General features: G+C 38.6%; 1 protein-coding gene across 5 annotated transcripts in view; it reads right to left on the reverse strand.

Annotated features, from left to right (window-relative positions):
• shank3a (SH3 and multiple ankyrin repeat domains 3a) overlaps positions 1-26,419 on the reverse strand; it is a 219,970-nt gene that overhangs the window by 145,928 nt on the left and 47,623 nt on the right. For all 5 annotated transcript variants that reach the window (XM_019361525.2, XM_025908705.1, XM_025908703.1 and 2 more), the window contains one exon: positions 6,984-7,498. In XM_019361525.2, the coding sequence (XP_019217070.1) occupies positions 6,984-7,295 (312 nt within the window). In that variant the 5' untranslated portion in view covers positions 7,296-7,498. The remainder of the gene's footprint in view (positions 1-6,983; positions 7,499-26,419) is intronic.

Here is a 26,419-nt window from a genome sequence, read left to right on the forward strand (position 1 = left end):
TGCTGATCCGAGCATAGTCCGACCAGAGTCGAGTAAAGCACAAACGAGTAAACAAACAACTACACATAAAAGTTTTAGAGAAATCTGTTTGTGTTTTGTGTGTCTAAAAGAAAAAAAAAATATCAGCCAATAAAGCAAAATATCAGATTTTTAAATCACCAACTATCAGTATTCGTCTTAAAAATCCTATATTATTTGGACTTGACATAATAATACTAATTTAAGAATAACCATAACCTTGGTTGATTGTTTCAGGACACCAATCTATTGTCTATACTATTATTATTTTGATAATATCAAAAAGAAATAACTCATCGAACCAACCCACATCGGATGAATAACAACACACAACTAAGCCAAAATACAGAAACAGAGAAAACCTAAAGATATCCTTACTGCTTCAACAGGAACCAAAAGGTTAAGTAGTAGTAGATGATGATAATCAAATGCACTTGATTAACTTATCATCAGCAAGTGTGAGCACCTCTATAAAACAGACGTTTTGTCAGTTTGCTGCTCTGGAGCATTCAGGTATGTGTTAACATCAGGCCAAGGAGGAAAGACATCAGCAATATACCTAAAGAGGCAATTGTTCAAAGAGCTACAAAGCAACTTCCAAACAATTTCATGTCCATGATTCTTGTTCAAGATTTAAGACAGTTGCCAATCTTCTCAGGAGTGGATGTCCCAAATTCACCCCAAGGTGAACAAACCACCAGACTTTTGGAACAATGTCCTCTGGACAGGTGAGACCAAGAGGTTTAATCATAAAGCACAGTGCCGTGTTAAGAGGAAACCAAACACCACATATCAACAAATCATATTAACTATCAAGTGGTGGATGGGTGACGTTTAGATGACTTTTTATTTTTTTCTGATCAGTAAAACCTTCTAATTGAAGACTGCGTATTAGATTGTGACTGTATTTTACACATATATATTTTATACATATTTATATATTAGACTTTTAATAATCACACATTTTGTTTCAGACCTGCTCCTTAAATAAAGTTCCTATTTTATTGGATGTTGCCTAGTGTCTAAGGCTGTCCCCAAGCAAAGAGGATGTTATAAGTATAATCTGTCCATACATAATTAACTTAAAAAGCAGTAACCCTGATAAATGTATGTATGTGAGTTCAATTTTCCCGCTATATGACATTTCCTAAATGCATTCATTATTATGCATCAAGATTTAAAAGCTATGCAATAAAGATTAGAGTAATTAAATTTTGGGGGGGGTCAAGTACAGTTCTAATACAAGAAAAGAACCTTAAAGCAACAATGATCAGGGTTGGCTTTGTGGATAGCTTTTATTTTAGCTATCCTGCCACAAATTTGCTGTTTTCATTCACTCTCCCTTGTAATAGCTCTGCTTTCTGTGGTAAGCTCACTGCAGAATACCTGCTCAGCACCAATGAGCCAACACGTGCTCTTAGCAACTTACTGTTGAAAAATGGAAGCTTCTCAGACACATAAAACACTTCTAAAAAGATAGTTAACAAAATTAACAGTTTACAAACTTAACAATAGTATCAACTCGACATAAAATTTTAAAAAACAAAAAAAAACAAATCGTTTGAGTCAACGTATCTGTGTCAGCATTTGGACTGAAAAGTTGCGTTCTTAGTCCTGAATTATTTTCGGGGGCTTGAGCTCAGTCCAGGTCTGTTAATATTTGGTTTCTGCTTCTAAATCTCAATCCATCCATTTTCTTAACAACTTATCCAACTGAGTTGCACGGAGCTGGAGCCCATCCCAGCTGACACTGAGTGAGAGATGAGCTACAGCCAGGGCAGGTCATCAGAGAGATAGACTACCACTCTCACCTACACCCGCACCAATTTACTGGATGCACAGGGAAATCCCTTCTCTACTCAGAAAGGCCCCGGCAGAACTGTTAATTTGGGTAACACCATCAAACCTGTACCAGAATAACAGAATAGAAATAATATTTGTTTTTCAACTACTAAATTTTGTGGCCTGCATTCAACCAGTCTACAGTGTAAATCTGGTCGGCCACTCTAGCAGTACTGATTAACAAGTTACTGGATGACAGGTTCCCACTCTTACTGGCTAAGGCAAAACAACACTTGCATATCTGGAAATACGTCAAAATATCATCTGGACTGACGGTGCAGGCAGATGGTAGTTAAACAAGAACACACAAAAGGGACTAAAGGGATTAATCTACCAGGAGGCTACATAGCAGGTACTCAAAACATGATGGCCACATGTTCCATAGAGTACAAAACTGACATAAGGCATAACTGTCACTGGATATCCACTCGGTAAATTGGCCAAGAAAAGAATTTGACGCTGATGATATAAAAACAACTTGAAGGAAGCCAGGCATGTTTTGTTTGTTTGTTTGGTTTTTTTGCTTTTTTTCAATTTCTGAAATTTCCACTTGAAAAAAAAATCCTATTATTTATTCAGCAACAGGTCTACAATTGTAAGGTGAAAATGACAAGCCTTGGGCTTAATGGAGAAGAGACATTTTTAAATTTAATTGTCTATTTTGTACATCACGAGATCAAAATGAAATTTAACAGTCCTACAAAAAGTGCCATTTTTTTTACTTTGACTAATAAAAAGTCTAAATTTAAATAATTTAGATAGCTTTAGAACAATTAGTCACTAGCAAAGACTTTTTAAAAATTTCAACAGCACAAAAAAGACAGCAGGGATGAACCAGCATTGTGTCTACACATAACAGACAAGTATCTTTAGTGACTTTATTTCTAGCATCCTGAAGGCAGCCTTCCAATTTCTTTAGTTAGCTTAATGAAAAATGCTAAAAATAACAGAGTTTAACATGTCTAAAGCTGGATTTTTGCACCAACTAAGCCATCCTCAGTCAGCTGAAAACATGGTATATCTTGGAACGGTGTGTAGTGCACAGGAAACTGAACAAGGGGGGCAAGCCTAAAAAGCAAAACAAAAACTTTACCAGTATGTAAAAGTTATGTCTCCAGGGTTTCAGTGGAAGGGTCACTTGCCAAAAGCCATTTTAAAGAAAGGGAAACAGGGAGAACTGTCTGAACAATGCCAAATTATACAAGAACTGGAGTGAAAATCAATGGAGTGATGAATCCAAGTTTGAAACTTTGGGTCCAATGGGTTCCATCGGTTTTGGGGATCTTGTCAAAACTGATGGAATACTGAAAAGTGCAATCATATGTTGAAACACCATGCAGTACAGTCTGGAATCTGCCTGATTGGCAACAGCATAATTTTTTTGCATTGATTCCAAACACACTGCCAATGCACCAAACATATACCATGGAGAGAAAACTGCACAATGGAACACTCCCCAACATGTGGACCTTAACATTATTGAAGCAGTGTGGGATCCTCTTAACAGAGAACAGAACAAAAGGCAGCGAACATCCAAAGAAGATGCCCTTCAAGAAGCCTGGAGAACTATTCCTGAAGACTTCTTAAGACTGCCTCAACTTCAATAAATTTCTGCACCTATTTCCCATTTTTCTAGCAAAATATAACGAAATGAGCGGTGACTCAACACTTTTGAAGAGTACTGTACAATGAAAAATGTCAAGGACAATGTCTTTAATGAAACATTAAGCCTACATATGTACATGTGCTAAATGTTTCCAGAAAATAATTTACTCAGACAGCAGTTCAAGACAGTAGCAGTCAGGAAATACAGGGTACCTTAGAAGCCAACTGCACAGGCAGACAGAAGAGGTGGAAAAAAATTCAAAAACAATATAAAAGGCAAAGAGGGCATCACAAAGTGCTAAGTCCAGCACAAAATATCAGGATGTAAAGTGTAAGGAGGGACACCATATGCTGCTACATGCAAGTATGTGAACAGGAAAATATGCACCGAGACAATGAAAGGGCCTTCAAGCTGTCTATTTCAGTTCGACCCAATAAGATGCAGCAACTATTGTTACAAACAAGAGAGCTGAAACCTCGAGCTTCCACAAGACAAATGGTTTTTCAAAGAGAAAGCATACTGCATGTAACCCTCAAACCCAAAGGTCTATATAACAAGACTTGAGGGGTTTTTTTGTTTATTTTTAAAATTATTTTCTCAACATCATAATCGTGACAGATTTTTACATCTAACAGAAAAATGTATTCTGCGAATGGATAAAGAAGGGGATGCACTGAGAGATATAACACGAAAATAAATGGAGAAGATGGATTAAAGCAGGTAGCCAATAGTGGGGCAGACTATTTATGTGTGTGTCTCCCTCTCCTTTGAGAGATGAATGACACCCATTAGCAGTATTGGGATCTTTTTTGCTTCAATCACAAAAATAGAATTTTGGTGAAGCTGGGTATGATGAATACCAAATGATAAAATAATGATAAAAGTACAATCTTTACAAATAATTTCCCAAACACCCCGACCGAACAAAAGGTGGTACTGACTGCTAATGCAACTGTACTATCTCCTGTTGCCAAAATACAGTTAGAGATTAAATGTTTGCCAAAGACTGAACAGTACTTTTATGTAATGACGGACTTGCTTAGAATAAATTGCAAGCTGAATGACCAAAATCCATTAATTTTCTTCCATAATTTCCATAATTTTCTTCCTTAATTTCCATAATTGTCTTCCATAATTTTAACACCACTCTTTATTTTACTCCATCACCTAACCACACCTGAAGAAGAAAGTCTCACAGTTCACATGCAAGAATAGCACCAGAAATAATACCCGTACTTCAGATTAATTAGGCTGAAAAAATACTGGGAACTCAACATAATAGGCCAGAGACTGAGAAAGGAATTGTGAAGAAACTATTAACTATTTTATACTCTGGCTTTACTGCATATTGGGCTGCGCTCTACCCTAATTTCCCGCAAAAAAAGGGAAAGTGTTGCCCAGCATGATCTTTGCATGGTGCTTCATTCTCCTGATCTAGGCTTGAAACACAGCAGGAGATGTGTAATCCTACTTCAGGCAGACTATTCTAGTGTAATCTCCTGCTTACTCAGAGTACACACGAGTCACTTTTGACTGCTCCATAAAAGATTCAAACTGTCAGAATCTGGCCATCTGTCATCTGCCTCTATGTTTGTCTGTCAGACTTTCAGGCAAACTCTCTGTTTGTCTTTCCCTCTATCACTGTGTCATCCCATATGTGTTCTTGCTTTCTTATCCATATACTGGACTAAATGCGACTCCCTGAAACTGAAACTAATGATTCGTGGAGCATCTTAACATTACATAAGCACATTAAGGCAAGTCCCCAGGCAATGGGATTAGGACTCATGAACATGTGTGCCTGTTTGAGTGTGTAACTATGTAAGCTTGTAAAACCATGCCCAGGTGTGTGTGTGTGTGTATTCTTTCATGTAACTGCAAATACTTATTCTATATAATTACGTATTTGCATGCTGAGAGTGTTTTGAGTGTTTGTGTGGACATGAGTTCGAGCTTGCTTGAAAACATTTTTGTCCACACAGGGCTATTCTATAGCACCTTTGGGGAATTCTCTACTTTCTTTTCAGCTGCCTTCCTTTTATTTCCTGCCTTTATTCCTGGCATTCGGTGCTGGAGCCTCACTAAGATACAATGGGTCATTTCAGCCAAGTATCCAACAACAATGAGGTAATCAACAACAACAAACAGAGCACCAGCCTCTTGCCTTTGCCATCAATGTCTGCAGAATGAATAGAAACGGGACACTCAGCCTAACTTCTTGCAAAAAGCTTAGTAACTGAGCACAAGTATGAAGTGAATGGCTGCCAGGGTATAATCTGTGCTTTGCTTTACAATTAATAGACAATATCTCCAGTATTAATGTGAAACAGAAGGTGGATGGCTAGATAAGTTGATAAGTGTTGACTCAGAGCTTCACTAGCAATATAAAATGTCATGTGTTATTCCAGAGGAATGCCACTTCATTTCTCTAATAGTGTGATCTTATATGTGCTACTGACATATTTATATATATATTTATATAGGGAGAGAGAGAGAGAGAGAGAGCAGCAATAGATGCAGACATCTTACATGGGGTCAGGATATGTTGAGCTGAACATTTTATTTTACAGCCAATCAAACAGTAAAATGCTTTTTCTCTGCAGTTAAGTGCAGTTCCAGGCAATCAAATTGAAGATCCCCCTTAACCTCAAAGAAATGGTACCAAGACACTTCAGTGAGAGATGTTCCACTGCACTGCATTACTCGATGTTGTTGAATCTACATGAATGAGATAGCAGAGCTTGAAAACTGAATGACAGAACTAATTTACTATGTGCCCATTTGTCCTGTTTCACACCACCTTCTGCAGCAATCACATACCGATACGGACACACTTGTGAAGGCGATCAAATGGTTTCAACAGTCTGATGGTTCTGCTTTTTTTTTCAGTGGCTGCAATACTACACAGGCACAGGCTACACATTTAGAGAAACTGCAGCTTCATTAGTGGAGGAACAGTGTATGATTGGACCTGTTATACTCTCTGGGCACAGAGCAACAACAGTGGGAAGACGACATGATGAGGTAAAGTTTTACTGTTTAGGTATAACTGTCATGATTCTCTACCTCGTGCCTTCTTGTGCATTTGCAATCACCTCACAGCCTCCGTTACCCCTGATGCCTTTTCCGTTCCTCCCCCTTCTCCCATTCTCACCCTAAGTGGCCAGTTGTCAAAGTCAGCTGAAGCCCAGTTAATGAAGAGGTAGATTTATTAGCGAGGCAACAGTGGAAAAGGTGGGGGGGGGAGTGGAACCCCCAGAAGCCAGCAAGCAAACACAGCTACTAAGTGTGCATACCAAAAACAAAAAAAAAACAAAAACGAGGGAAAAGAAGAGCATGGGTGATAAGAATAAAGAGAGGCTGACGAAAAAGACAAAAAATTAAAAGCTGACGAGGTTTAAAAGGACAGATAATACATAAAGCCAGCAGTAGAGAGGTAGAAAGCACCTATTCAAAGAGGAAGGGGGAGAGGCACCTTACCTCTCTTTTATACTCTGGCTACAGAATGAGCTCTTACCGTCTGCTGCAAGTCTGGGATTCCAATGCGGATGACCACCGTGTTGCCTGTTGGCTCCTCCATGGGTGCTCTTGCACTGTTGCTACGCTCTGCACCGGGACGGAAAGCCGGAACACCGTGAGGAACGGGAACACCACTGTCCTCTTCCCGGGAGCTGCTGCTGTCAGTGCTGGCCCCCTGGCTGCCGTTTGCTGCGTGTGTGTGAGGGTGTGTGAGTGTGTGTGAGTGTGTGTGTGTGTGCTGCTGCTGCTGCTGGTCCTGCCGTGGAGGGCTCGGTGGCTCATGTTTGCCGGCTGCCGGACGCAGAGGCATGCTCCGTGTTAGAGGCTCGGTCTATCCGTCTCTCTCTCTCTCTCTCTCTCTCTCGCTCGCTCTTGCTCTCTCTCGCTCTCTCAACACACATTCAAACACACACACTCATACAGTCAAACACATACGCAACACAAGCACACGCATACACCGATGGCTCTCGCTCACACTACACGCACGCACCGTTTGCAGCATGCATCACTCGCCTGGGAGAGAAAAAAAGGGAGGGAGAGAGAGGAGGGTGGCAAAGGGGGAATGGGTAAAGAGGAGGGGGTAATAGGAGATTACAGAGGGTTGGAGAGTAAAAACACAAAGATAAGTACCCAAGGCAACTTGAAACTAACACTCAAATTAATAATGCAGAGCAACTTTGAAGAAATGACATTCACAGAATAGTGTAAAATCTCTGTCTGCAACTTACACGCAGGATCACCCTAATGCCATTAGCAAGAGCTGAATAAGAAAAATGGAGGGACAGCATGAATAAACAATTAGATAAAAATTTTTTTGGATCATTCGCATTAACTATAGGCGTGTTTGGATAGCGTTAATGACAGCACCACTGCCAATTAATTCGTATAATGACCTCTGCACCCATTGATGTTGCAATATTCATAATGTGACACAGCTGTTGTCACACACTGTTGATCTTGCTGTAGAGTACTAACACTATGGTAATATTAGGACAGCATGTGTGCATGCGTGTGTGCGTGTATGCTGGCAACGGGAGGGGGATGTTTGTTCAGATCAATGCGGGGCAGGATTTGGCCTTCATGCTTCACTTTATCTATGGGGGGTGTCAGTGATCAAAAGCCTCCCTGGTAAACAGCGACACACAAACAGAACAAACTGCCTTTAATGTTGATGAGGTTTTCGTGGGAGTTTTTCCTCATTGAGGGGTATTTTCATACAGGTCCTAAGGCCAAAACAAATAAACATCAATCTGACCTTGATTTCCATCTAAATGCTTTGTTAAGCAGGGATCCCGAGCGTTTCAAAGTTTGTCATTGTATATGAACAAAGATGCATTATTATTACACTGACCAACATTGACTTACGTGGCCCCTGTTCTCGCATTCAATTGAATTCAAAACTCCAGATAACAGCAGAAATGCTTATCTGCTGAGATTAGTAATTGGACTCTGTGAGCTGTGCTTGAATATAGTCAGTTATTCACACCACAATTTAAACAAGTGATCTCCTCATGGAAAGAAAATGTGCTGTGAAACATTTGCAGCAGGTCTGTAAATTATTAACTGTGATGTTAAGTCAGTGCTATGCCCCATTGTGTTCTCACTGACATCCTAGTTCAAGCTGACCAGACGGCCCCAAGACAACATTTTCTTATTAGGTGGAATTTAAAGCGAGCGCTTGAATGAGAAAGTGATGAAAGCAAGCAGATGATGCGAGCAACTGAGCGTGCGTGCATATATGCAATTCTTTGCAAAAGTATTGCATATGGATGTCCACCTCACAGACACCAAATTCTACAGTATAGTAACAACTCTAAACATGTATCCAGCACCATCACATCACACTGAGGCTTATGAGACAGAGAACAGTCTCAAGACAGTGTAAACACACAGTAAAAACTGTAGCAAGTTTCTTAGCAATGACTAGTGCAGCATACTTGCTGAGGAACTTGAAAAACTGTACACTTGATAAACAGTGCATGACCAAACCCTAGAGGGTTGGTGTTTACAGCACAAATACTTAATAAACACTACCTTTGAAGGCATCCTTAATTTATTTTTAGCAATAAAACTCTGCACTTTTTGGTCACAAAATATATATATATTTTATTTTATAATCTTAGATAAAGGTACTGACCTGCTAGTTTAATTAAGAGAAAGAGAAGCGCAAGATTAAATTCAATGAGAACAAATAAGATCTACCAGTCGTTAGATATTTTAATCTTTATCTTAAAAACATGGAAGATGCTGATTTTGAGATCCATAAATGCAATTAGTTAACAAATCTTCTTGAAGGGAGACATGAGTGAGACAGAGAAGGGACGGAATATAGTTACAATCTTTGAAAGCTTCAGTGTATCTCACTGGATATGCTACGATGGGAGTTTTAGCACAAACGCTGCATCACGACATCAGAAAAGTCTTTGATTCCTGTCGAGAACTTCTCAGCATAAATAGTTTAGAAGTCAATCACGCTGCTATCTTACAGGTTCAACAATATTCAGCACTCAACAGTGCAAGGGCTTCATTCTGTGCTGCTTGGGAAAAGTAAGCATCAGGCTGCACGTTATGGAAACACTTAAATGAGATATGAGCCTCACAACCGATAACGTGCTAATTTGGAGGCATATATTTGCTTTCAGTTAAGGGAAAATCAAATATTAGCAGGTCTAGGTAAATAAAATAAACCCATTTGCAAGGTTAGATGAAAACAAGGACATATTCTAAAATCGTTCCCATACTGCAAACTCTAACACCTCTGTCAGCAGATCTGAGTCAGGGCATGCCTGTTTTCACAGTAAGCACATAACAGGAAGTCATCCACCTCAGACACGTGGACATCACTAGAAATACTTTGATTTTGCTCCCAGGGCTGAGCCTGTAACTGGCGGGACACATGACAGTGACTGGCTAGCTGTGAATTTGCTGGAAATTACCTGTGCTACTCTCACAAAAACGACAATTAGTCATTAAACAGATTTTGTACTAGGGCTAGGCATCTCCAGGTAATATAGACTAAAGTTCGTGTTCAATAGCTTAAATCACATATCTATGTAATAACAGAGGGGTTACCCAGCACCAAGCACTACGGAGGCTTAGATGCAAATCCACTGCCAATGCTGGACACTTCACAGTATGTAATCCCATTAGCTCCAAAGAAAGAGTATGGCAGGTTGTCCTAATGCATTACAGCATCAAGCAGGTCACTCCAGCTTTGTGTAACTTTTGCCTGCCAGGTCTTATGGGTACAGAAAATTGATAGCATTAAACTTTGCTGTTCAGCTGTGTGTTATTGGTTGTTATTAGTATTGGTTAAAATGGCTTTTGTTACAGGCTTAAAACTACATTAAGACATTTTAGAGTCCAACACTGTTTGGAATCCAACACTTTTGAATTTTTCAAAATGACTGATATCTAGAATAATCTAATTTAATAGACATGAAATAGCAATAGATCCCACATTAAGTCTGTGAATGTGACAAAGAGCCCTAAGTTGGCTTGCCAATAAGCAATGATTCCCCAAAGATATCTGGGGAAGAGCCAGGCAGACATTTCATCCTACTTGCATCATGCAAGGATAAATTGTGTGGGCAACAGCGCTTGAAGAGATCTACATACCAGAAACAAGTTATCTTGTAGAATAAACGGCAAGAAAAAAAGACAAGGAACAAATAATTGTGGTTAAATCGTTAACCAGAATAAAACTCTTCTTAAACTTTTGACTTGATTTACAAATGGAATTTGATTTAATTGCTACACCTACTTCTGTGCTCTCACAGAACTTATTCTGAACATGGCTCCTCACACATCAGTGGTGGCACTATGGAACATCACGTTTGATCCTGCAAATTAAAGGTCTATCAGGCTCACTTACTATCAATCTTATTAATTGTATTTTTCAATCTTTTAAGTGTCCTTAGTATAAGTCAGAATTTCAATCCGATATTTCAGAAGTGATCAGTTTTTGGACAAGCTTGACTTTCTAACCATTTGCACTGAGGTTGCAAAAAAACTTTTTTCTCTGCTAATTTTACGAGAAATTACTTTTGCAAATATGCAATGCAAAATAATCAAGCTTCCAGTCCTGATGGATTTCCTGTCAAATTCTAGAAGAAATTTCATGATAAATTAGCTCCTCTATCGTTTGTGGTATATAATAATTCCTCGGAACAAGGTTCTTTGCCACCCTCCGTGAACCAAGCTGTTAGCTTCTGAGAAAGAATAATATTATGCAGTTCTTAGAGACCACTCTCTTTAATAAGGTGTTAGCACTTTGGTGGGATAACAGGGTTTGTTAAGGGCTGCCACCTTTTCGCAAATATGCACACTCTTTCAACTCTTTTACTCTTTCAAATTACTCTTAATATTGTTTAAAAATGCTACTTTAAAACCAGAAGACTAGATACAATAGAGCAGAATGAAATTACCTGTTTGCTCTACTATGTAGATTTGATCTTAGTGAGAAGTTTAATTTCTTAGATTTCATTACTGAAAAAGTTACGTTTGGAGGACCAGAATCAACTTTTGGATTATTTCCTTACCTTGATGACTGAGCATGCATCAAGACTTCTTAGATTTCATTACTTTATACATCTCCAAGAGCAAATGCACTAATGCTGTACAATTATTTACTGTGTACTATCTCGTGGGACTACCCAAAGCTGCCCTTTATCTCCACTGTTATTTGCTCTTGCAGCAGAACTGTTGACCATCTTACTGAGGTCTTCACCCTTTGTTCATACCACCCCTGGAAAATTACCTGTCCTTGACAGATTCGGTTCCTTCTATAAGATATTAATTGATAGATATCTTATCTTATTCTATCTAGTAAGGTAAATGTTTTCATAAATGTTCAGTAAAAGTGTCAGTAAATGTAAACCAAACCTTAACTTCTCTAATGTCCTTTAATTTATTTTCCTCTGATCACTAAGACTAAATCTGACCTACAAAGACAACATAATCTACCTTTGTCTTCTTCTTAGCCTTAGAATTAATAAAGGCTGTTTTTAATGTTTTCATTTTATCGAAACAGTTCTTTAAGTCAATTGATCAAACCATTGCTTCTTTCCTGTGGCGTGGAAGAAGAAACTAGGATTCACAAATCTTTAGTCCAGAGGTGTAAAGTCAGTGGGAAACTTGCATTACCAAACCCACCATTACACTACTGGTCTGCACATATCCATAAGCTGACATTTTGATTTAGGTCCTCGGCCGTCCCCTGTTGCAGAATGGAAAAATCCTGCATTACCTCTTCCCTTACAGAATTACTCACTTTTCCTTTCCCAACCAACCTCTCTGGTTTTACAGATAAACCAGTGGTAATAGCAATCATAAGTTTAGGCAATATTTTAAATTCTTCTCAGCTTCCTCTTTAACCCTTTCACGCATAGTGGTCATTACAGTGGACAGCTATTCAAAAGCTGTTTTCTTGTATTTGTGTCAGTGTTGATGGTATACTTGCACATAAACCACTACGTTGGACACTGATGTGTCACTCCATACCCTGCCACCCACTGGTCGTTTAATGTTACTATAGATGTATGACGTGTTTCATTGCAAATTGCTTCATACAGCCTCAATCAGGATTTTTGCAGTATTCAGTATTTTTATTCGTCTTTTCATGCCTAAAGATGAATAAAAAGACTTAAGAAAAAAAAAATCCTGATTGGGGTTGTCATAATTCATGCATGAAAGGGTTAAAACCAGTAAACCATTTATTTCGCCTGTCGCTGACAGATGTCACCTTATCCATATGGCATAGTAACGGCCTTAATCACGTTTGCGACTTCTATAAAAACAATGTTTTCTAGAGCTATGCTGAATTGTCACATTTAATTTTCCCTCTTCCCATTTATACTGTTTTTCAAGTCAAATAATGTGTAAATATCACCATTTCTTGTTTTCTTTTTTATTATTATTATTCCATTTTGTTGGAAACTTGTGCTATCTACATTTGTTGTTCACATTTACTTAATAAAAACGATTAAAACTGAAAAAAAAGAATATGTTCCACATTTTTTACAGCCTTGTACAGTCAATCACCTTACAGTATTTTAGATATTTGCATGTTTTTAAAGGGAACATTTGTGAATATTGTGAAAATAGCTGGTGAACCAGAATCACTGGAGGACAGAAAACATTTCTGCAACTACTTTGATTCCTAACTTGCTTGAGTACCAAGGAAAGTACCAAATCAACCAACCAGCCTTCTAAATGTGAGGATTCATTGGGTTTTCTTTGTTTTCCTTGGGTTATCACTGACAACAAAATGCTTTTAGTTTTAGACATCTTACCAGACAAAACCAGCAATTTCCTTGTTTTCATGGAAATTTTCATATTTATTAAATACAAGTTGACCCTAAATATGAAACTATGAAACAAGCTAATTAACAAACAAACAAACTGTGGCTTAATTAAAATACGATTAAAAACTTAAATAACTGCACTGTGTAAAGTCTTTGCAGATACCAGCTTTCATATGTGTTTAACCCCATGCTATGCTACTGATAAAAGCACAAATTCAGTGAGTACTTGGCAATGATTCAACTACTTAATGAAATAGCTGGACCTTGACTTTAGCTTGCAAAAAAATGACATTGGCTTATCAACAGCTGAATAATTCTATATTATCAGTTGTAACCTTACTGTGTATTTGAACAGAAGCTAAATTCTGTGCTAACCTTGCTGATTATTTTGTTTTGTTTTGTTATTTTACTTTTATTTGTTTTATATTTATTTTATCTATTTTTTATTTTACTCTAACATGTTTTTATTCCTATGTTCAACACTTTAGTCACTGGTTGCTTTTGTGTGCTTTATAAATAAAGTTGGCTTGGCTTAACTTGGCTAACCTAAAACATACATTCAGGTTAAAACTGTAGTCCAGATTCTCTTACTCTCGTATCTTGGGAGCATTAAGAGAATGGACTAGAATTACAAAGAGGCTAGCACCCATGTCTCAGCTAACAGCTCCTGCTCCTCTCTCTTCAGCTCAGATCTCTTTCTCCCTACCCCCTCTCACACCATCTCATGCACTCCAGTCCAGTGAAAACAAAGTGAATAATTCATGACCATACAGAGCAGTGTGTGCATGGATCCAGTTCAATGTATGTGTGCATCTGAAACATCTGCCGAGCTTCCACAAAAAGAAGTTAAACTAAAATCCACTGCAAGCCAGCAGCCACCTTTACCTGTTTCCCTCTAAAAGATCCACCCTGGACAAAACTGAGGCGTGGGTAGAGGGAGGGGCAAAGATAAAGGTAGCATGAAGCAGAGAAAGGAGCAGGAAATGTGACTGAAATAGTCAGTGCGCCAAGAAAAAGTAGAGAGAAGTGAAGCATGGAAGAAAAGGGGAAGTTAGTGGGGTAACAACAGAAAGAGGGGAGTGGGAGAGCCTGAAAGAGGGTGGGAGAGAGGGAGGGAAAGATTACATACACTCAGACACATAGCCACATGGCCTGGAGTAAATGTGATAACTGTTCACAGACCCCATCAGAGCCTGCTTCACGCTCCTCTACACCTGGTAAAGCAAATGTCATGGCCACTCACAAACTGAAGTCACCCAGGGCCACATTTATGCACACACACACACACACACACACACACACACACACACTCACACACACACACACACACACACACACACACACACACACACACACACTCTTTATCTGTCTGTTCCAGAAGACATTTTCTTCATTTTTATTTATTCTTTCTTCTGTTCTTACAACAGTACCTCGTTTTCTTTCATAGGGAATCTAAATTAAGATAACGCATTGGTAGCATCAAACAAAAACACAGGATGTGGTCTTAACTGTGTGCTGTGGTGTTTCTGCATTATCTGAAACTCAGAGATGATTTTTAACACAGTCAGACATAATGGTCTAATTTTTCTTTCAATTAAGCTCAGAAGATGGTGGGAATTTAATTTTAAATAAATAAAATAAATATGCTGAATCTAATTTTCTTAGACATCCGCTTCACAATTATACTTAACTTAACTTAGCATAATAAATATGGATTAGAATAACATATCAAGGTTTGATTCAATTTCATTTCTTATGAGTTCTTATTAGTTTTATTGGCTACCAGTCTATTGGACAGGTAGGAAGTTGACTAACACACAAAGCAACAAGGCAGCTTTATATTTAGCAGAACTGATATATAAGATAACACTAAGGAAAGAAAAAATGGCTTGTTTCACTTTGCAAGGCAGGGAAAAGGTGTGCAGCAGGTTAAGGTGATGAAGGATAGAGATGGAAAAGTACAAATGACTGACGAGAGTGCATGGAGAAGATAGGAGGAATACTTTGAGGAGCTCATGAATGATGAAAATGAGAGAAAGAAGAGGACAGATGAAGGAAAGGTAGTGAATAAGGAAATACATAGGATTACTAAGGAGGAAATGAGCTCAGGTATGAAGAGAATGCAGAATGGTAAGGTAGTTGGTCCAGAGGAAATACTTATGGAGTTATGGATGTTTCTAGGAGAGAGAGAAGTGAACTTTTTAACAAAATTGTTTAACAAAATCTGAGAGTCTAGTGATCTAGTGAGATCTAGAAATCTAGTGAGATCTGCTATGATGTGTGGTTAGGAGATGGTGGCACCAACAAAAAGATAGGAGGCTAAGATGGAGGTGACAGAGTTTCAGATGTTAAGATGTTAGGATTTTCATTGGAAGTAACCAAGGATGTACATGATTACAAATTAGTATATCAGATGAAACGCTCGCTTAGGTTGCGTTTTTTGGATGTGTGAAGAAGAGGCAAAGTGGATATACTGGACAAAGGATGCTGAATGGAAAAGAGGAAGACCTCATGGACCATTCATGGATGCAGTGAAGGACCTGCGGAGAGTTAGAGGAGGATGCTAGGGATAGGGTGAGATAGAGGTCTGCTGTGGTGACACCTAAAGGGAGCAGCTAAAAAGAAAAGACAAAGATGAAGAAGACGGGCATATGCTACATAACAGTGTAATGCATAGAACATTATGGTTCTATGAAGTGATTCTTCATTCAGTAATATTTTTTTGGCAGCAAAAATATAAGCATTTGAAGGCTGTCTCGAGACGTTTGCATTGTACTGAATGATTTACTATCATTTGAGGATTCTCGGACACAACTGTGCTTGAGAAGCATAAAGGTTGTTGGTAGTGTGTAACATTAGCGAGGAACAGGAGAACACTGTAAAACAAGATCTAGTTCCCAAAAACACAACTATTTTATTTTAATACATGCAGAGGTGGAGCTTCCCACTTAATTATACTCATGCTTTTTTTTCCAGACTTCATGATGTATAGTACCTAAGACTCTATCTCAGTTCTCATACAAACCTCCTCATAGTTCCCCACAGAGGGTCAGGGCATCCTCTCTCTGTGTGCTAGCCTCCCTGCTGTACCAGAGGAAGAGAGTGAGAACTACTCAGAGAGAGTGTTTCTCCACAGCCACCTCCCTCCCTGGTATAAGTAGTATGTAGCATCTCTTGAAGTTAAGAACCTCCTTGTCCTTGATCTTCTAGATTACAGTATACAAGTGACAAAAGGCACTAAGATGGGCATTTGTAGCTGTGTACAGTGATCTGCAATTTGGAAATTCATACACATCACATATTGTCTGGATGATGTATATGCAGTGAATTAGCATCTATGGATCATTGCTACCATAGTCTTTTGAATCATCCAAAGTATTATGAGACAGATACACAATCTCTGTGTCTTTCTCTGAGATGCACCAACACACATACTGTTCATATGGATTATCCACTCAATGTAAATAAAACACTGCCTGACCCATCCAGAGCCCAGGACCACACGCAGAGGCTCAACATGGAAAATTAGCCATGCGCTAAAAGCTTTTGGAATCAATATTCTACAGTATCTGCACCGTATCCCAAAGCTGCTGCCTCTATCCAGTTCACATGGGCTGACACAGCAAGCAGTGCTCCTCCCCCTTTCTCTCTCTCTCTATTTCTGTAATATGTGAAAAACTATAATAATATCACCAAGCTCACAGCAGGCTAATTATACTGTTATTGTGTTTGTGAGTGATAATACCTATATGTGACTTGATTTAATTGGCAAGTTAGAAATCTTTTGAATCCATCGCCTCACTGACAGAACTGGTATTGGGAAAAAACTGAGAGAGAATGTTTGTGTTATGGAAAACTGCTAGCATCTTTTTTGTGTACATTTCAAAGACTGCGTTTGATGACACAGCAATTTCTGTGCTCTGAAGAAAGGATTTTAGGGAATCTTTAACACTTGTTTGTGGGACTAAATTCACTTACAGACACATGCTTACAGGGTGCGGTCTTCCAGCCCCTCATGTCCCTGCCTATGTTAAAACCCCCCCACCTCTGCATCTTGAAACAGTTACAGTGCAACCAACAAATCTGAAACCGACTATCACTTTCAGCTTTTGCAAAACCATGACCAGAGATTACATTGTGTAGGGAAGATTAAGGAAGATGACCCTGTTCCTTCCAACTTTTCAATATCCTATTGAATACCGTTGTTTCAACACAAAGAACTATTGTTAACTAAATATAGGAAATAAAACTAACTCAAAGTAACAGATTTTGTGTCACTTTTCTGTGTGTCAAACACATTTATGCTCATCTAGTGTGTATCACAATTCCCTACAAAGTTGAGCTCTGCATTTTGTTGCTGTTTATGGTTTGTTGGCTTTGTAAATGATGGTGCAGCTGCCGTAGTGATCAAGTAGAGAGGAGCAGCTACACTCCTGTGTGAACAGATCAACATTTATGTGACTCATTCACTGCATCTGTGATAAGTTATCAAAACTCTAAAAATCTGCTTCTTATCTGAGTGAATGGATTAGGGTCGCCTCCTTCCCTGTGGGTAAAAGAGGGGGAGTGAGCTGCAGACTATGTTCAAAAGGAAAGCACGAAATGTCTGTCATCAAGGCAGATGGTTTTCTCAGGAATCCACTGTAGTGGGATATTTATTTATTCTTTTTCTAGACTGACAGCATCTTGTGCTGTTGCATTTTGAGATTATTTCATAATAAGTATTGGAGCTAAATGGCACAGCTGACCAAATACTGTTAAATGGAAGGGGGATTTAAAGTAGGTTTTTATTTTTAGAACTGAATGTATTAAAATTAATTAAAGGTAGTAATAAACCTATAAAAAGTTTAGCTAGCTTCAGAGTATATAGGTCCTCTCTGGTTTCGTGGAGAACCCTCCCACCAGCCTCCCTTCTTTATAAAACACACACACACAGACACACAGTTATGGAGGACAGCCATCAATGAAAAATCTCTAAAGGGATTCATAAGAAAACAGAAGTATACTAACACCATTGTTGTATCAAACCCTTGTGTCCTGTCTTTGTGGTTATCCTCCTTTTTTCTCACAAAAGTCATTCTTTCCCCATCTCTCTGTCTCTCTCTGTTTATAAATTCCCTCTGTATGACCACAGAAAATTGCGAATATATAGTATCTGTTGATCTATGTGTTTCCAGGGATGCTGCTGGAGTGGATTCTTTGATGCAGTCTGCCTATTAATAATCAATGGGGCTCCCCAGAGAGAATTTCATAAAGCCTGGCAGCCAATTAGACCTGTTTCGTACCATACACTGCATTATCTCTCCACACACCACCACAGCTCTTAAAAGGCAGACTGGGGATGCTGGGGAGGTCAAGGATGTCACTGTGCCAGACTCTAATTAATGCTATCAAATATATGTTACAGCGGTAGGGTTTCTGCTTTTTGGCACAGAATACTGTCACAAGGCATAAAGCCTGTTTTTCACACTACAAAGGATGACTAAAATTTTGTGATGTTAGCTCCAAATCAAGAAAATCAGCGCATGAAAATGGAGTTAGAGATAAGTCAGTATGCCCAGTTCAGCAACCTTTTATTTAAAAAAAAGGCCACACTTTCATCTTTTTTATTGATGTTTAGATGTTCCTATATTAGCTTCAGTATATGATGTCCTATATTAGACGTTCAATATTTTGGGATACACTTAGAATTGAAAGAACAACAGCTTTTGAAGCTTTTGCAGTGATAAGTCACATAAGTAAAGTGAAAAATATACAGTTTGTGGTTTTTTTGTTCAATAAATAATCCAAGAGACTTTCCTGTGAGAGATTAGGCTTTGACTCCTTTGTGGGACACTTTTTTTTTTCACAGAGGTTTGTATTATTTCTTTGACTTTCAAGCTTCATTTTGACTCACTATTTTCTTTGGTTTCTTTAATATTGTTTCTTTTTTAACCACTGATGAATATGGGAAACAATGGTTTGTTTGTTTTTAAAAAAGACCGTTTTACATTAACTAGTCTAACTTATTTTTTCTACTTTTGGGGTTGGATGACAACTATTGATTCTGGCATCAAAGGGAGCAAAAGAAGGAATGAGAGATCACACATGGCAAAAATCTGTTGACCGAAAATGTATTTGTGAAAGGAAAAATTAATTCCCTCATACGGACATATGGAAGTGGGTGACATTAAAATAAATTTTAAAAAAGGACAGCCTGAGAGAGAGCAAAGAAGCTCTCATCATAGCAACAAATACAGAAACTCTAAGAACCAGCAACATGAAGGCTGGACACTCTCTGCAGCAGCACACAGGACACAAGGTCCTCCATGAATACAGGTCCTATTCTCTATGCAAATTTGTTCATGAGACAATCCAGCACATAACTGCTGGGTGTAACGTGCAAACACTGACAGCATATGCTGAGAGGTATAACCAAGTTGTTGGGATAGTGTATAGGAACATCTGTGCTGAGAGTAGGATACAAATCCCTAAGTCCCAATGGAACACACCGCTGAAATGGCTTGAGAGACAGCACAGGATCCTGTGGGATTTTAAGTTCCAGACACACAAGCATCTGCTCAGTAACCAACCAGACGTATTGGTGGCTTACAAGGAGCAAAGGTGCGATAAATGTTAAAATGGTATGAACATCCGTCCATTCATTCATTTTCTTAGCATTTTATCCAACCTAGCATGACATCCACATTTAAAGCCACCAGATAACCTAAGCATTCTCTTTGGAAAAGCACAGTACCTGAAGAAATCTGATACAGGCATATGTGCAACATGAAAACTCCACACAGACTCCAGTCGACCAGGAGGTACAAACGGGGGACCTTCTCTTAGGTAGCAACGCTAACCACTATACCAATATGTAGAAAGAAAAAAACAGAAAAAACCCCAAATGTTAAACAGAAGTATTATCATTAGTGGTCTCAGACTTTTGCATCTCATTTTAAATTCTATCTTCATTAGACAGCACACAATGAGAGAAGGGGGTATGACATGCAAAAACAGTCCTGGAAGCTAGACGTCAAACCATCCCCACTGAAGTTACGTGTTACACGTGGGGGTGACACTGGGGCAATCAAAGCTACCTTTCCTTTTGTGTTTATGAAACATGCAGGCCTATAACACAATAACCTGCAGTTAATTAATCAAACTAAAACCCTTGAGGTAGATGGCTTGAAGCAAATTACATGGTTTTCCCTCAGCTCTTAATTGGTTTGAAAGTGGTAGCTAAAGCAGTACAAACAGCACACAAGGATGAAGATAAAGCTTCAATTTTCGCAGAGAAAGTGCAATATGGACATAAACAGTCTTCAAACATCTCCAATCACCTAAGCCTGAAATTAAATAACTGAAGTTATTAAAATTATAGCCAAGAATTAAAGAAGAAAGTCATTAGGCCATGTGTGATGTCAGAAATCTGTAAATTATTACAGGTAGTAACCAGAGAAATGATGGTCCTTTATTAATATATCTTTTGCTGTGACTGGATCCAACTTCTTGTAATCATTTCAGAGCTGACACAAATAACATGCGTCTTTGTGGAAAGACTTTCCTAGGTTTTTATGTAACTCTGCAGATGCATTAGTCAGTCCATCTAACAACCTTTTTTGCACTGTTCCTCTCTGCTTCAGTTGCGACCCATCCCAATCACTGTGAATAATGGAAAGAGGAGGGGAAATGGTAGATCATAACAGCCACACATTATTACAACAGTTCCTAGATATGGCTGCTTGTTGCAAAAAGTCTTAGCCACATGACTAGAGTAAATGAACCAGATTTTGTGACATCTGTGAATTTAGCAATGATTTGCATGACTGCATTCTGTTATTGCAGCTGCTGCTGGAAACAAATGAAGCTACACTGAATCTCATAAAGCATTCAAACTCTTTCACTTTTGAATGTTATATTTTATAGATCAACATTAAAATGGGCAAAAATGCCACTTTTAGAAAAGCAGGCTTTTAGTATATAGATCCTTTAATTCAGTCATTTACAAAAGGCTTTATTTATTTATTCATTTATTTATTTATTTATCTGTTACAACTTTGAGTCTTCTTAGGTATGTCTGTACATTCGGATAGGTATGTCCACACCTGGATTTGAGTCGTTTGGTCCAATCTTAACAAGTTTCATCGATTTGGTAAAAAGTGACTGTGAGCTGAGATACGGCTAGCCACCTATGGGCTAGCCATATCTGGCTTTTCCAGTATCTTGATGTTAACCTGCGTTCATATTTTCCCCAGAGCTGGTGAGTATCCCTGTAAGTCCAATAAGTCCAATGAAGGCGACATACTGAAACACATTAGTCAAGCAATAAAGTTGTTCTTCATACTGCAAGTGTTGCTGGACCTTCAGTCTCTTTAGATGCTGGCTCTTCTTCATGCACCTTGGAAGTAGGCAAAATTGGACTATAAACTGCTACTCTGTATCCTCAGTAAGAAGATCACACAGAGCATGAAGTTGCCATTCACAGCAAGGAGAAAGATTCATCTTTCTTAAACATGTCCATACACCTCAGAAAAGAGTCTCTATTTGGAGGAGCCAATCTCTTAAACTTGCAAATGAAATGATTTGCCTCAACTCCCTAGGCCAGTGGCATTAATGCAGTTTGGATTTCAATAATGGTGATTTATTTTTAAAGTCAGATTTTAATGATACAGAAACATAATCAGGAGCTGATAGCACAAAGGCTTAAAGCTGCAATGGCACGTCAGGTCTCCTCTCTCTCAAAGACAGAGGTGAAAGGAATACGTTTCAGGGAATGTATTTAAATGTGCATAGTGTAACTTTTTTCATGTAAAAATGCCAGAACAGATCATAATGTAACTCTCTAAATTCTAAATAGCTTGTAGAGTCAGTTTTGTGTGAAGGTCTCCAAAGGCTGTGACACGTTGTGACATGCCTCCAGTGGTTCTCTGTTTTCTGCCTTGCTTCACTTCAGAAACTCCAAATATTGATTGATCGTCAATAGCAAAAAAGGATCCAAGTTTACTCATGTAATGGGATTAGCAAACAAAATTAGGTGATTCTCAGGGAGTTATATAGGAGCCTTTTTGAGAGGCCACTTGGAGTTTGTCAAAGATCACAATGTTTCTTTTTCATCAGATTCTTGCAATTTTACCAGGTATGAGAGTCTGGATCTTAAACAAAGGATCTTAAAATCGATGGATTCTCTTCATAATTTGTTGATTGCCTCTTCAGCTTTTGACAGTTTTCTTTTTTTTTGTATAAGACAGCATGTCCATTTTATTCACTTCATTAAAGTTTATATGGGAACACTCAATTGGTGTTACACTTCAACACAATGTCCTCTACTGCTGGCTCCTACTCATCCTTTGTTTGCTCAAAGGATTATGAAAAACTTCTTCAGACTCTAAAGTTGCTTGATCAATATGTTATGTCCAAACTATTTCATAAAACACGTAAACGCCACTGTTTGTCATGGTCCTGGGCCACGTTGGCCCAGTATTCTTAGTTTTCATGTATTTTGTTCCTTATTTAGGCCATGCTTCCTGAGTTGCTCTGTTACGTTGTTTCCTTATGTTTTTCCCCTTGTGACTCCTACCCCCTGTGTGCCCTCTGTGTATCTGTGAGCCCTCATCTCTCCTTGTGTTTTATTCCATGTTTTACCCAGCCCGTTATGTCTGTGCTCTCCCCGTGCTCTCTCTCCTCCTGTCTGAACCTCTGTGCACTTCCTGTTTTACTTTGACAGTCTCCCGTCAGTGTTGCGTTCACTCCTGTTGTGTCTTGTTATGATTATCAGTGTCACCTGTGTTTCCTCGTGTGCTCCCACTTCCCTCGTTAACCCTCTGTGTATTTATGTCTGCCTCTCCCTCAGTTCTGTGTCGCGTTCTCCCTCATGGCTGTGTTTCCCTCCGTGTGTTTCCTCGTGAGTCAGTTCCTTAGTACTTCCCAGTTTAGTTTCATATTATTTTGTATCGCCTTTATCATCCGTCAGCAATAAAGCTGTATTTTGAGTTCAGTCCTGTTTTCCTGTGAGTTTGCGTTTGGGTCCTCATCCTGCCTGCCACACAGCGACACATGACACTGTTGTTCATTTTTCCATGAGCTATACTAGAAAAATTGCTTTCACATGTAATGGCTAGAAGATAAGCCTGGTGTCAAAATTGATTTTATTGATTATGTTTTCACCCTGTCATATTTCTTTTTGTTCTTTCAGCTACACCCTTTAGTGGTTGCTAAGTGGATCATCTGCCTACAACTCACCCTATCGCTAGTGTCCTCCTTTGTCACATCCACCCTGATAAAATCAGCTGATGAAACAGCTGATTTCAGTTCGTGAGCGGGAGGAGGGAAATGACGAAGAGGCACAGTTTTTGAGGAGTAGAGATATGGACATTACTTTTATTGCACAAAAGGATAAGAGAGTGATGGAAGGGGCCAACTCCACCCAAGACAGAAATAACTGGATTACACTGCTAATAGACATTTGCAAGCATGCTAACACAAAGCTAGCCAAGAACCCAGAGTGATTTTAAAGTTGAGTGTATGCCGACCCCCAGCTCAGCTGCCACAGCCTGAACTTCAACAGGTAACAAAAGCAGAGACAGGCAGTCAAGCAGCAGCCTCTGTTTCCATCTGTTCATGTTTCTAAAGTAGAATCACTGTGGTGATCACTTTAAAGTCTCTCTGCTGGTTTTCAGCGTTGCTTTGTGTTGTTGGCTTTGTGTCCATACATAAATACTAAAAAAAAAGACTGTATGTGTGTCCTCATTTTTAGAAATTGTGGTGGTGTGTGGAGCTGTAGCCTCACGTTTATGTTGTTACCTGATAATCATGTGACAATAGGTTTTGGTTTATTTTACGGAGTAATGAGAAAAAAATGTAACAAGTAGTGTAACAAATCAGTTTCTCCAAGAAGTAATTAAGTAACTTACTGCATTCCTTTTATAAAAAGTAAGAAGTTATGTGTAATACATTGAGAAATGACCCCAACACTGAAGAAGAGTGCAATAATTCTCCAAGGACATCATTATTCCAATATGTATTCACCTAGAAAATGTTTTCTCTCTGCTAAAAATTTAACTTAGACACCCTTTAAAACAGACATAAAACACACAACACTATGCATATGAATATATGGTCAATCTTTCCACATGAATATAAGTTACCTCTCATCCTATGTGACTTACTCAAGAGCTAAACTTTTCACAGTGATGCAGCTTTTCTGTGAGAGTTTGTACAAAAAAACTGGGAAACTCTTTTCCCTCAGAACACCCATCCCCACCCCCACATCTTTCTTTTCTTTTGCTTATCCCCTCCCTACACCCAAATTCGTCTGTTGTCGATGTGTCGTGACTGTCTGCCAAGCGCAGTAATTACAGTACAGCAGTAGGAGCTGAGCAATGGGGAGAGAAGCAGCATATCAAACATGACTGCACAGGGCATTGGGTGTAAAAGCTCATTCTCAGAACTACAGGCTGCGAAGCCACAGAGAACCAGACCACAGCTATTACTGTCTTCATATCTCCCTATGTATTTAGAGTTTATTATTAATACCAATGAACATCTAAAAATATTTTTTAACATAATGTAGGCCGTACATAATTTGCTATCAGGCCACTTACGCACAGTAATAAAAAGACAAACACTGTGAGTCACCTCCCAATCCCTGCATTCCCACTTTGTCTCGAAATGCTGAGATCTCACCTAGTGACACACAAACACACACATACACTTGCTTATAAATTGCCTATTACACTGCATTGACAGTCCTGGCAGTTGGCCCAGGTCATTGGATAGTTTATGATGTTGGGAATAATAAGTGTGGGTAAAAATAACTTCATCATCAAATGCACATGAGTGAAGATACTTTCTCACAGTGTTTCCTGTGGATTAAAAGTGTAGCATGGGGGCAATGTGAACTGGTAGTGTGTGGAAAGGGGAGGTTGGCTGGTGTATCAAATAAGATGGGATAATAGTGTTTGATGGCAGCAATAAAAGTACTAAACGTTGGCTAATAAAAGTAAATACTTGGCATGGATATCCTTAAGTTTCAATTGCATAAAGGACAGGTGAAAATAAAAAATAACACAGGAGTACCAAAAACCGCAACCCAGGTAGGTTCATTTTCAAAGTACCAACAAACCTGTCTAAATTATATTATTAAGGGCGTGGCCAGTTTGAGAGTCAGGTGAGTTACAACTAGTCTGTCTGCTGCTCATTACTTGAGTTAATTAGAGTCACTGGATGCAATTATCTGACACATAATATAACTGCTTTTTCAGTGAGCAAATTTATAGTGTTTCATTTACATGCACTAATTAGCATGTATAACCATCTATACATTGCACTCACAGTAACCAGGCTAATAAGCATCAGCTAATACCTTGGCACTCCACCCTATTGTTGTCATTTTGATACTTATTGATTAAAAAAACAAACATGACAGCAATCAAAATGTCACTAGAGGCAGTACCCAAAAAGTAAATGGCTGACATCACAGAGAATATATCCATCCTCTATTTACAGTATGGATCCTTAATATTGAACTAGTAAGTCACTTATTCATGTACTTTTATAAACTTGTAACATAATCTGACATTTTTAATATATAATATGTGATGATGTTTGCAATATAACAAAATATAGAAACAAGAACTTTCTCTTAGTTACAAATTCATTAGAATTCAGCATTACAAGTATGATGAGCTGCAGCAACCGAACAAGACTTTTCTTTTATTTGTCTTTTAATTTCTTGTTTGTTGCAACCAAATAAAGGCCCAGTACATGCAAAGTAATGGCAGCGTCTCTCTGCCTCTCCTTTTAACTGCAGAGAGTCTTGGCTAGCTACCAGCTACATGTCCAGCCAAATTAAAGACACTTAGGTTAAAACCAGAGGTTTCTCTGGCGCAGTTAGAATCATGAACTTGGAAAAATAATGTGTGTGCAACTTTTTCTTTTACTGTTTACAATTCAAATGTTTTTAAGTAAAAGGGTTTTGAGTACTTCACTCCTCCTCCTCCGAGCATTCTGAAAAATATTTGGCGCTAAATATATGAAGAGACAAGCTGTTACACAGTATGTAGTTACTTTTAATCATTATTTCATGTTTGCATAATTTAGTCAACCCAATCAAAGCAATAAGCATAAATATATACCTAGAGCTGCAAGA

This window comes from Oreochromis niloticus, linkage group LG7 (assembly GCF_001858045.2).
Source record: "Oreochromis niloticus isolate F11D_XX linkage group LG7, O_niloticus_UMD_NMBU, whole genome shotgun sequence".
Taxonomy (NCBI): domain Eukaryota; kingdom Metazoa; phylum Chordata; class Actinopteri; order Cichliformes; family Cichlidae; genus Oreochromis; species Oreochromis niloticus.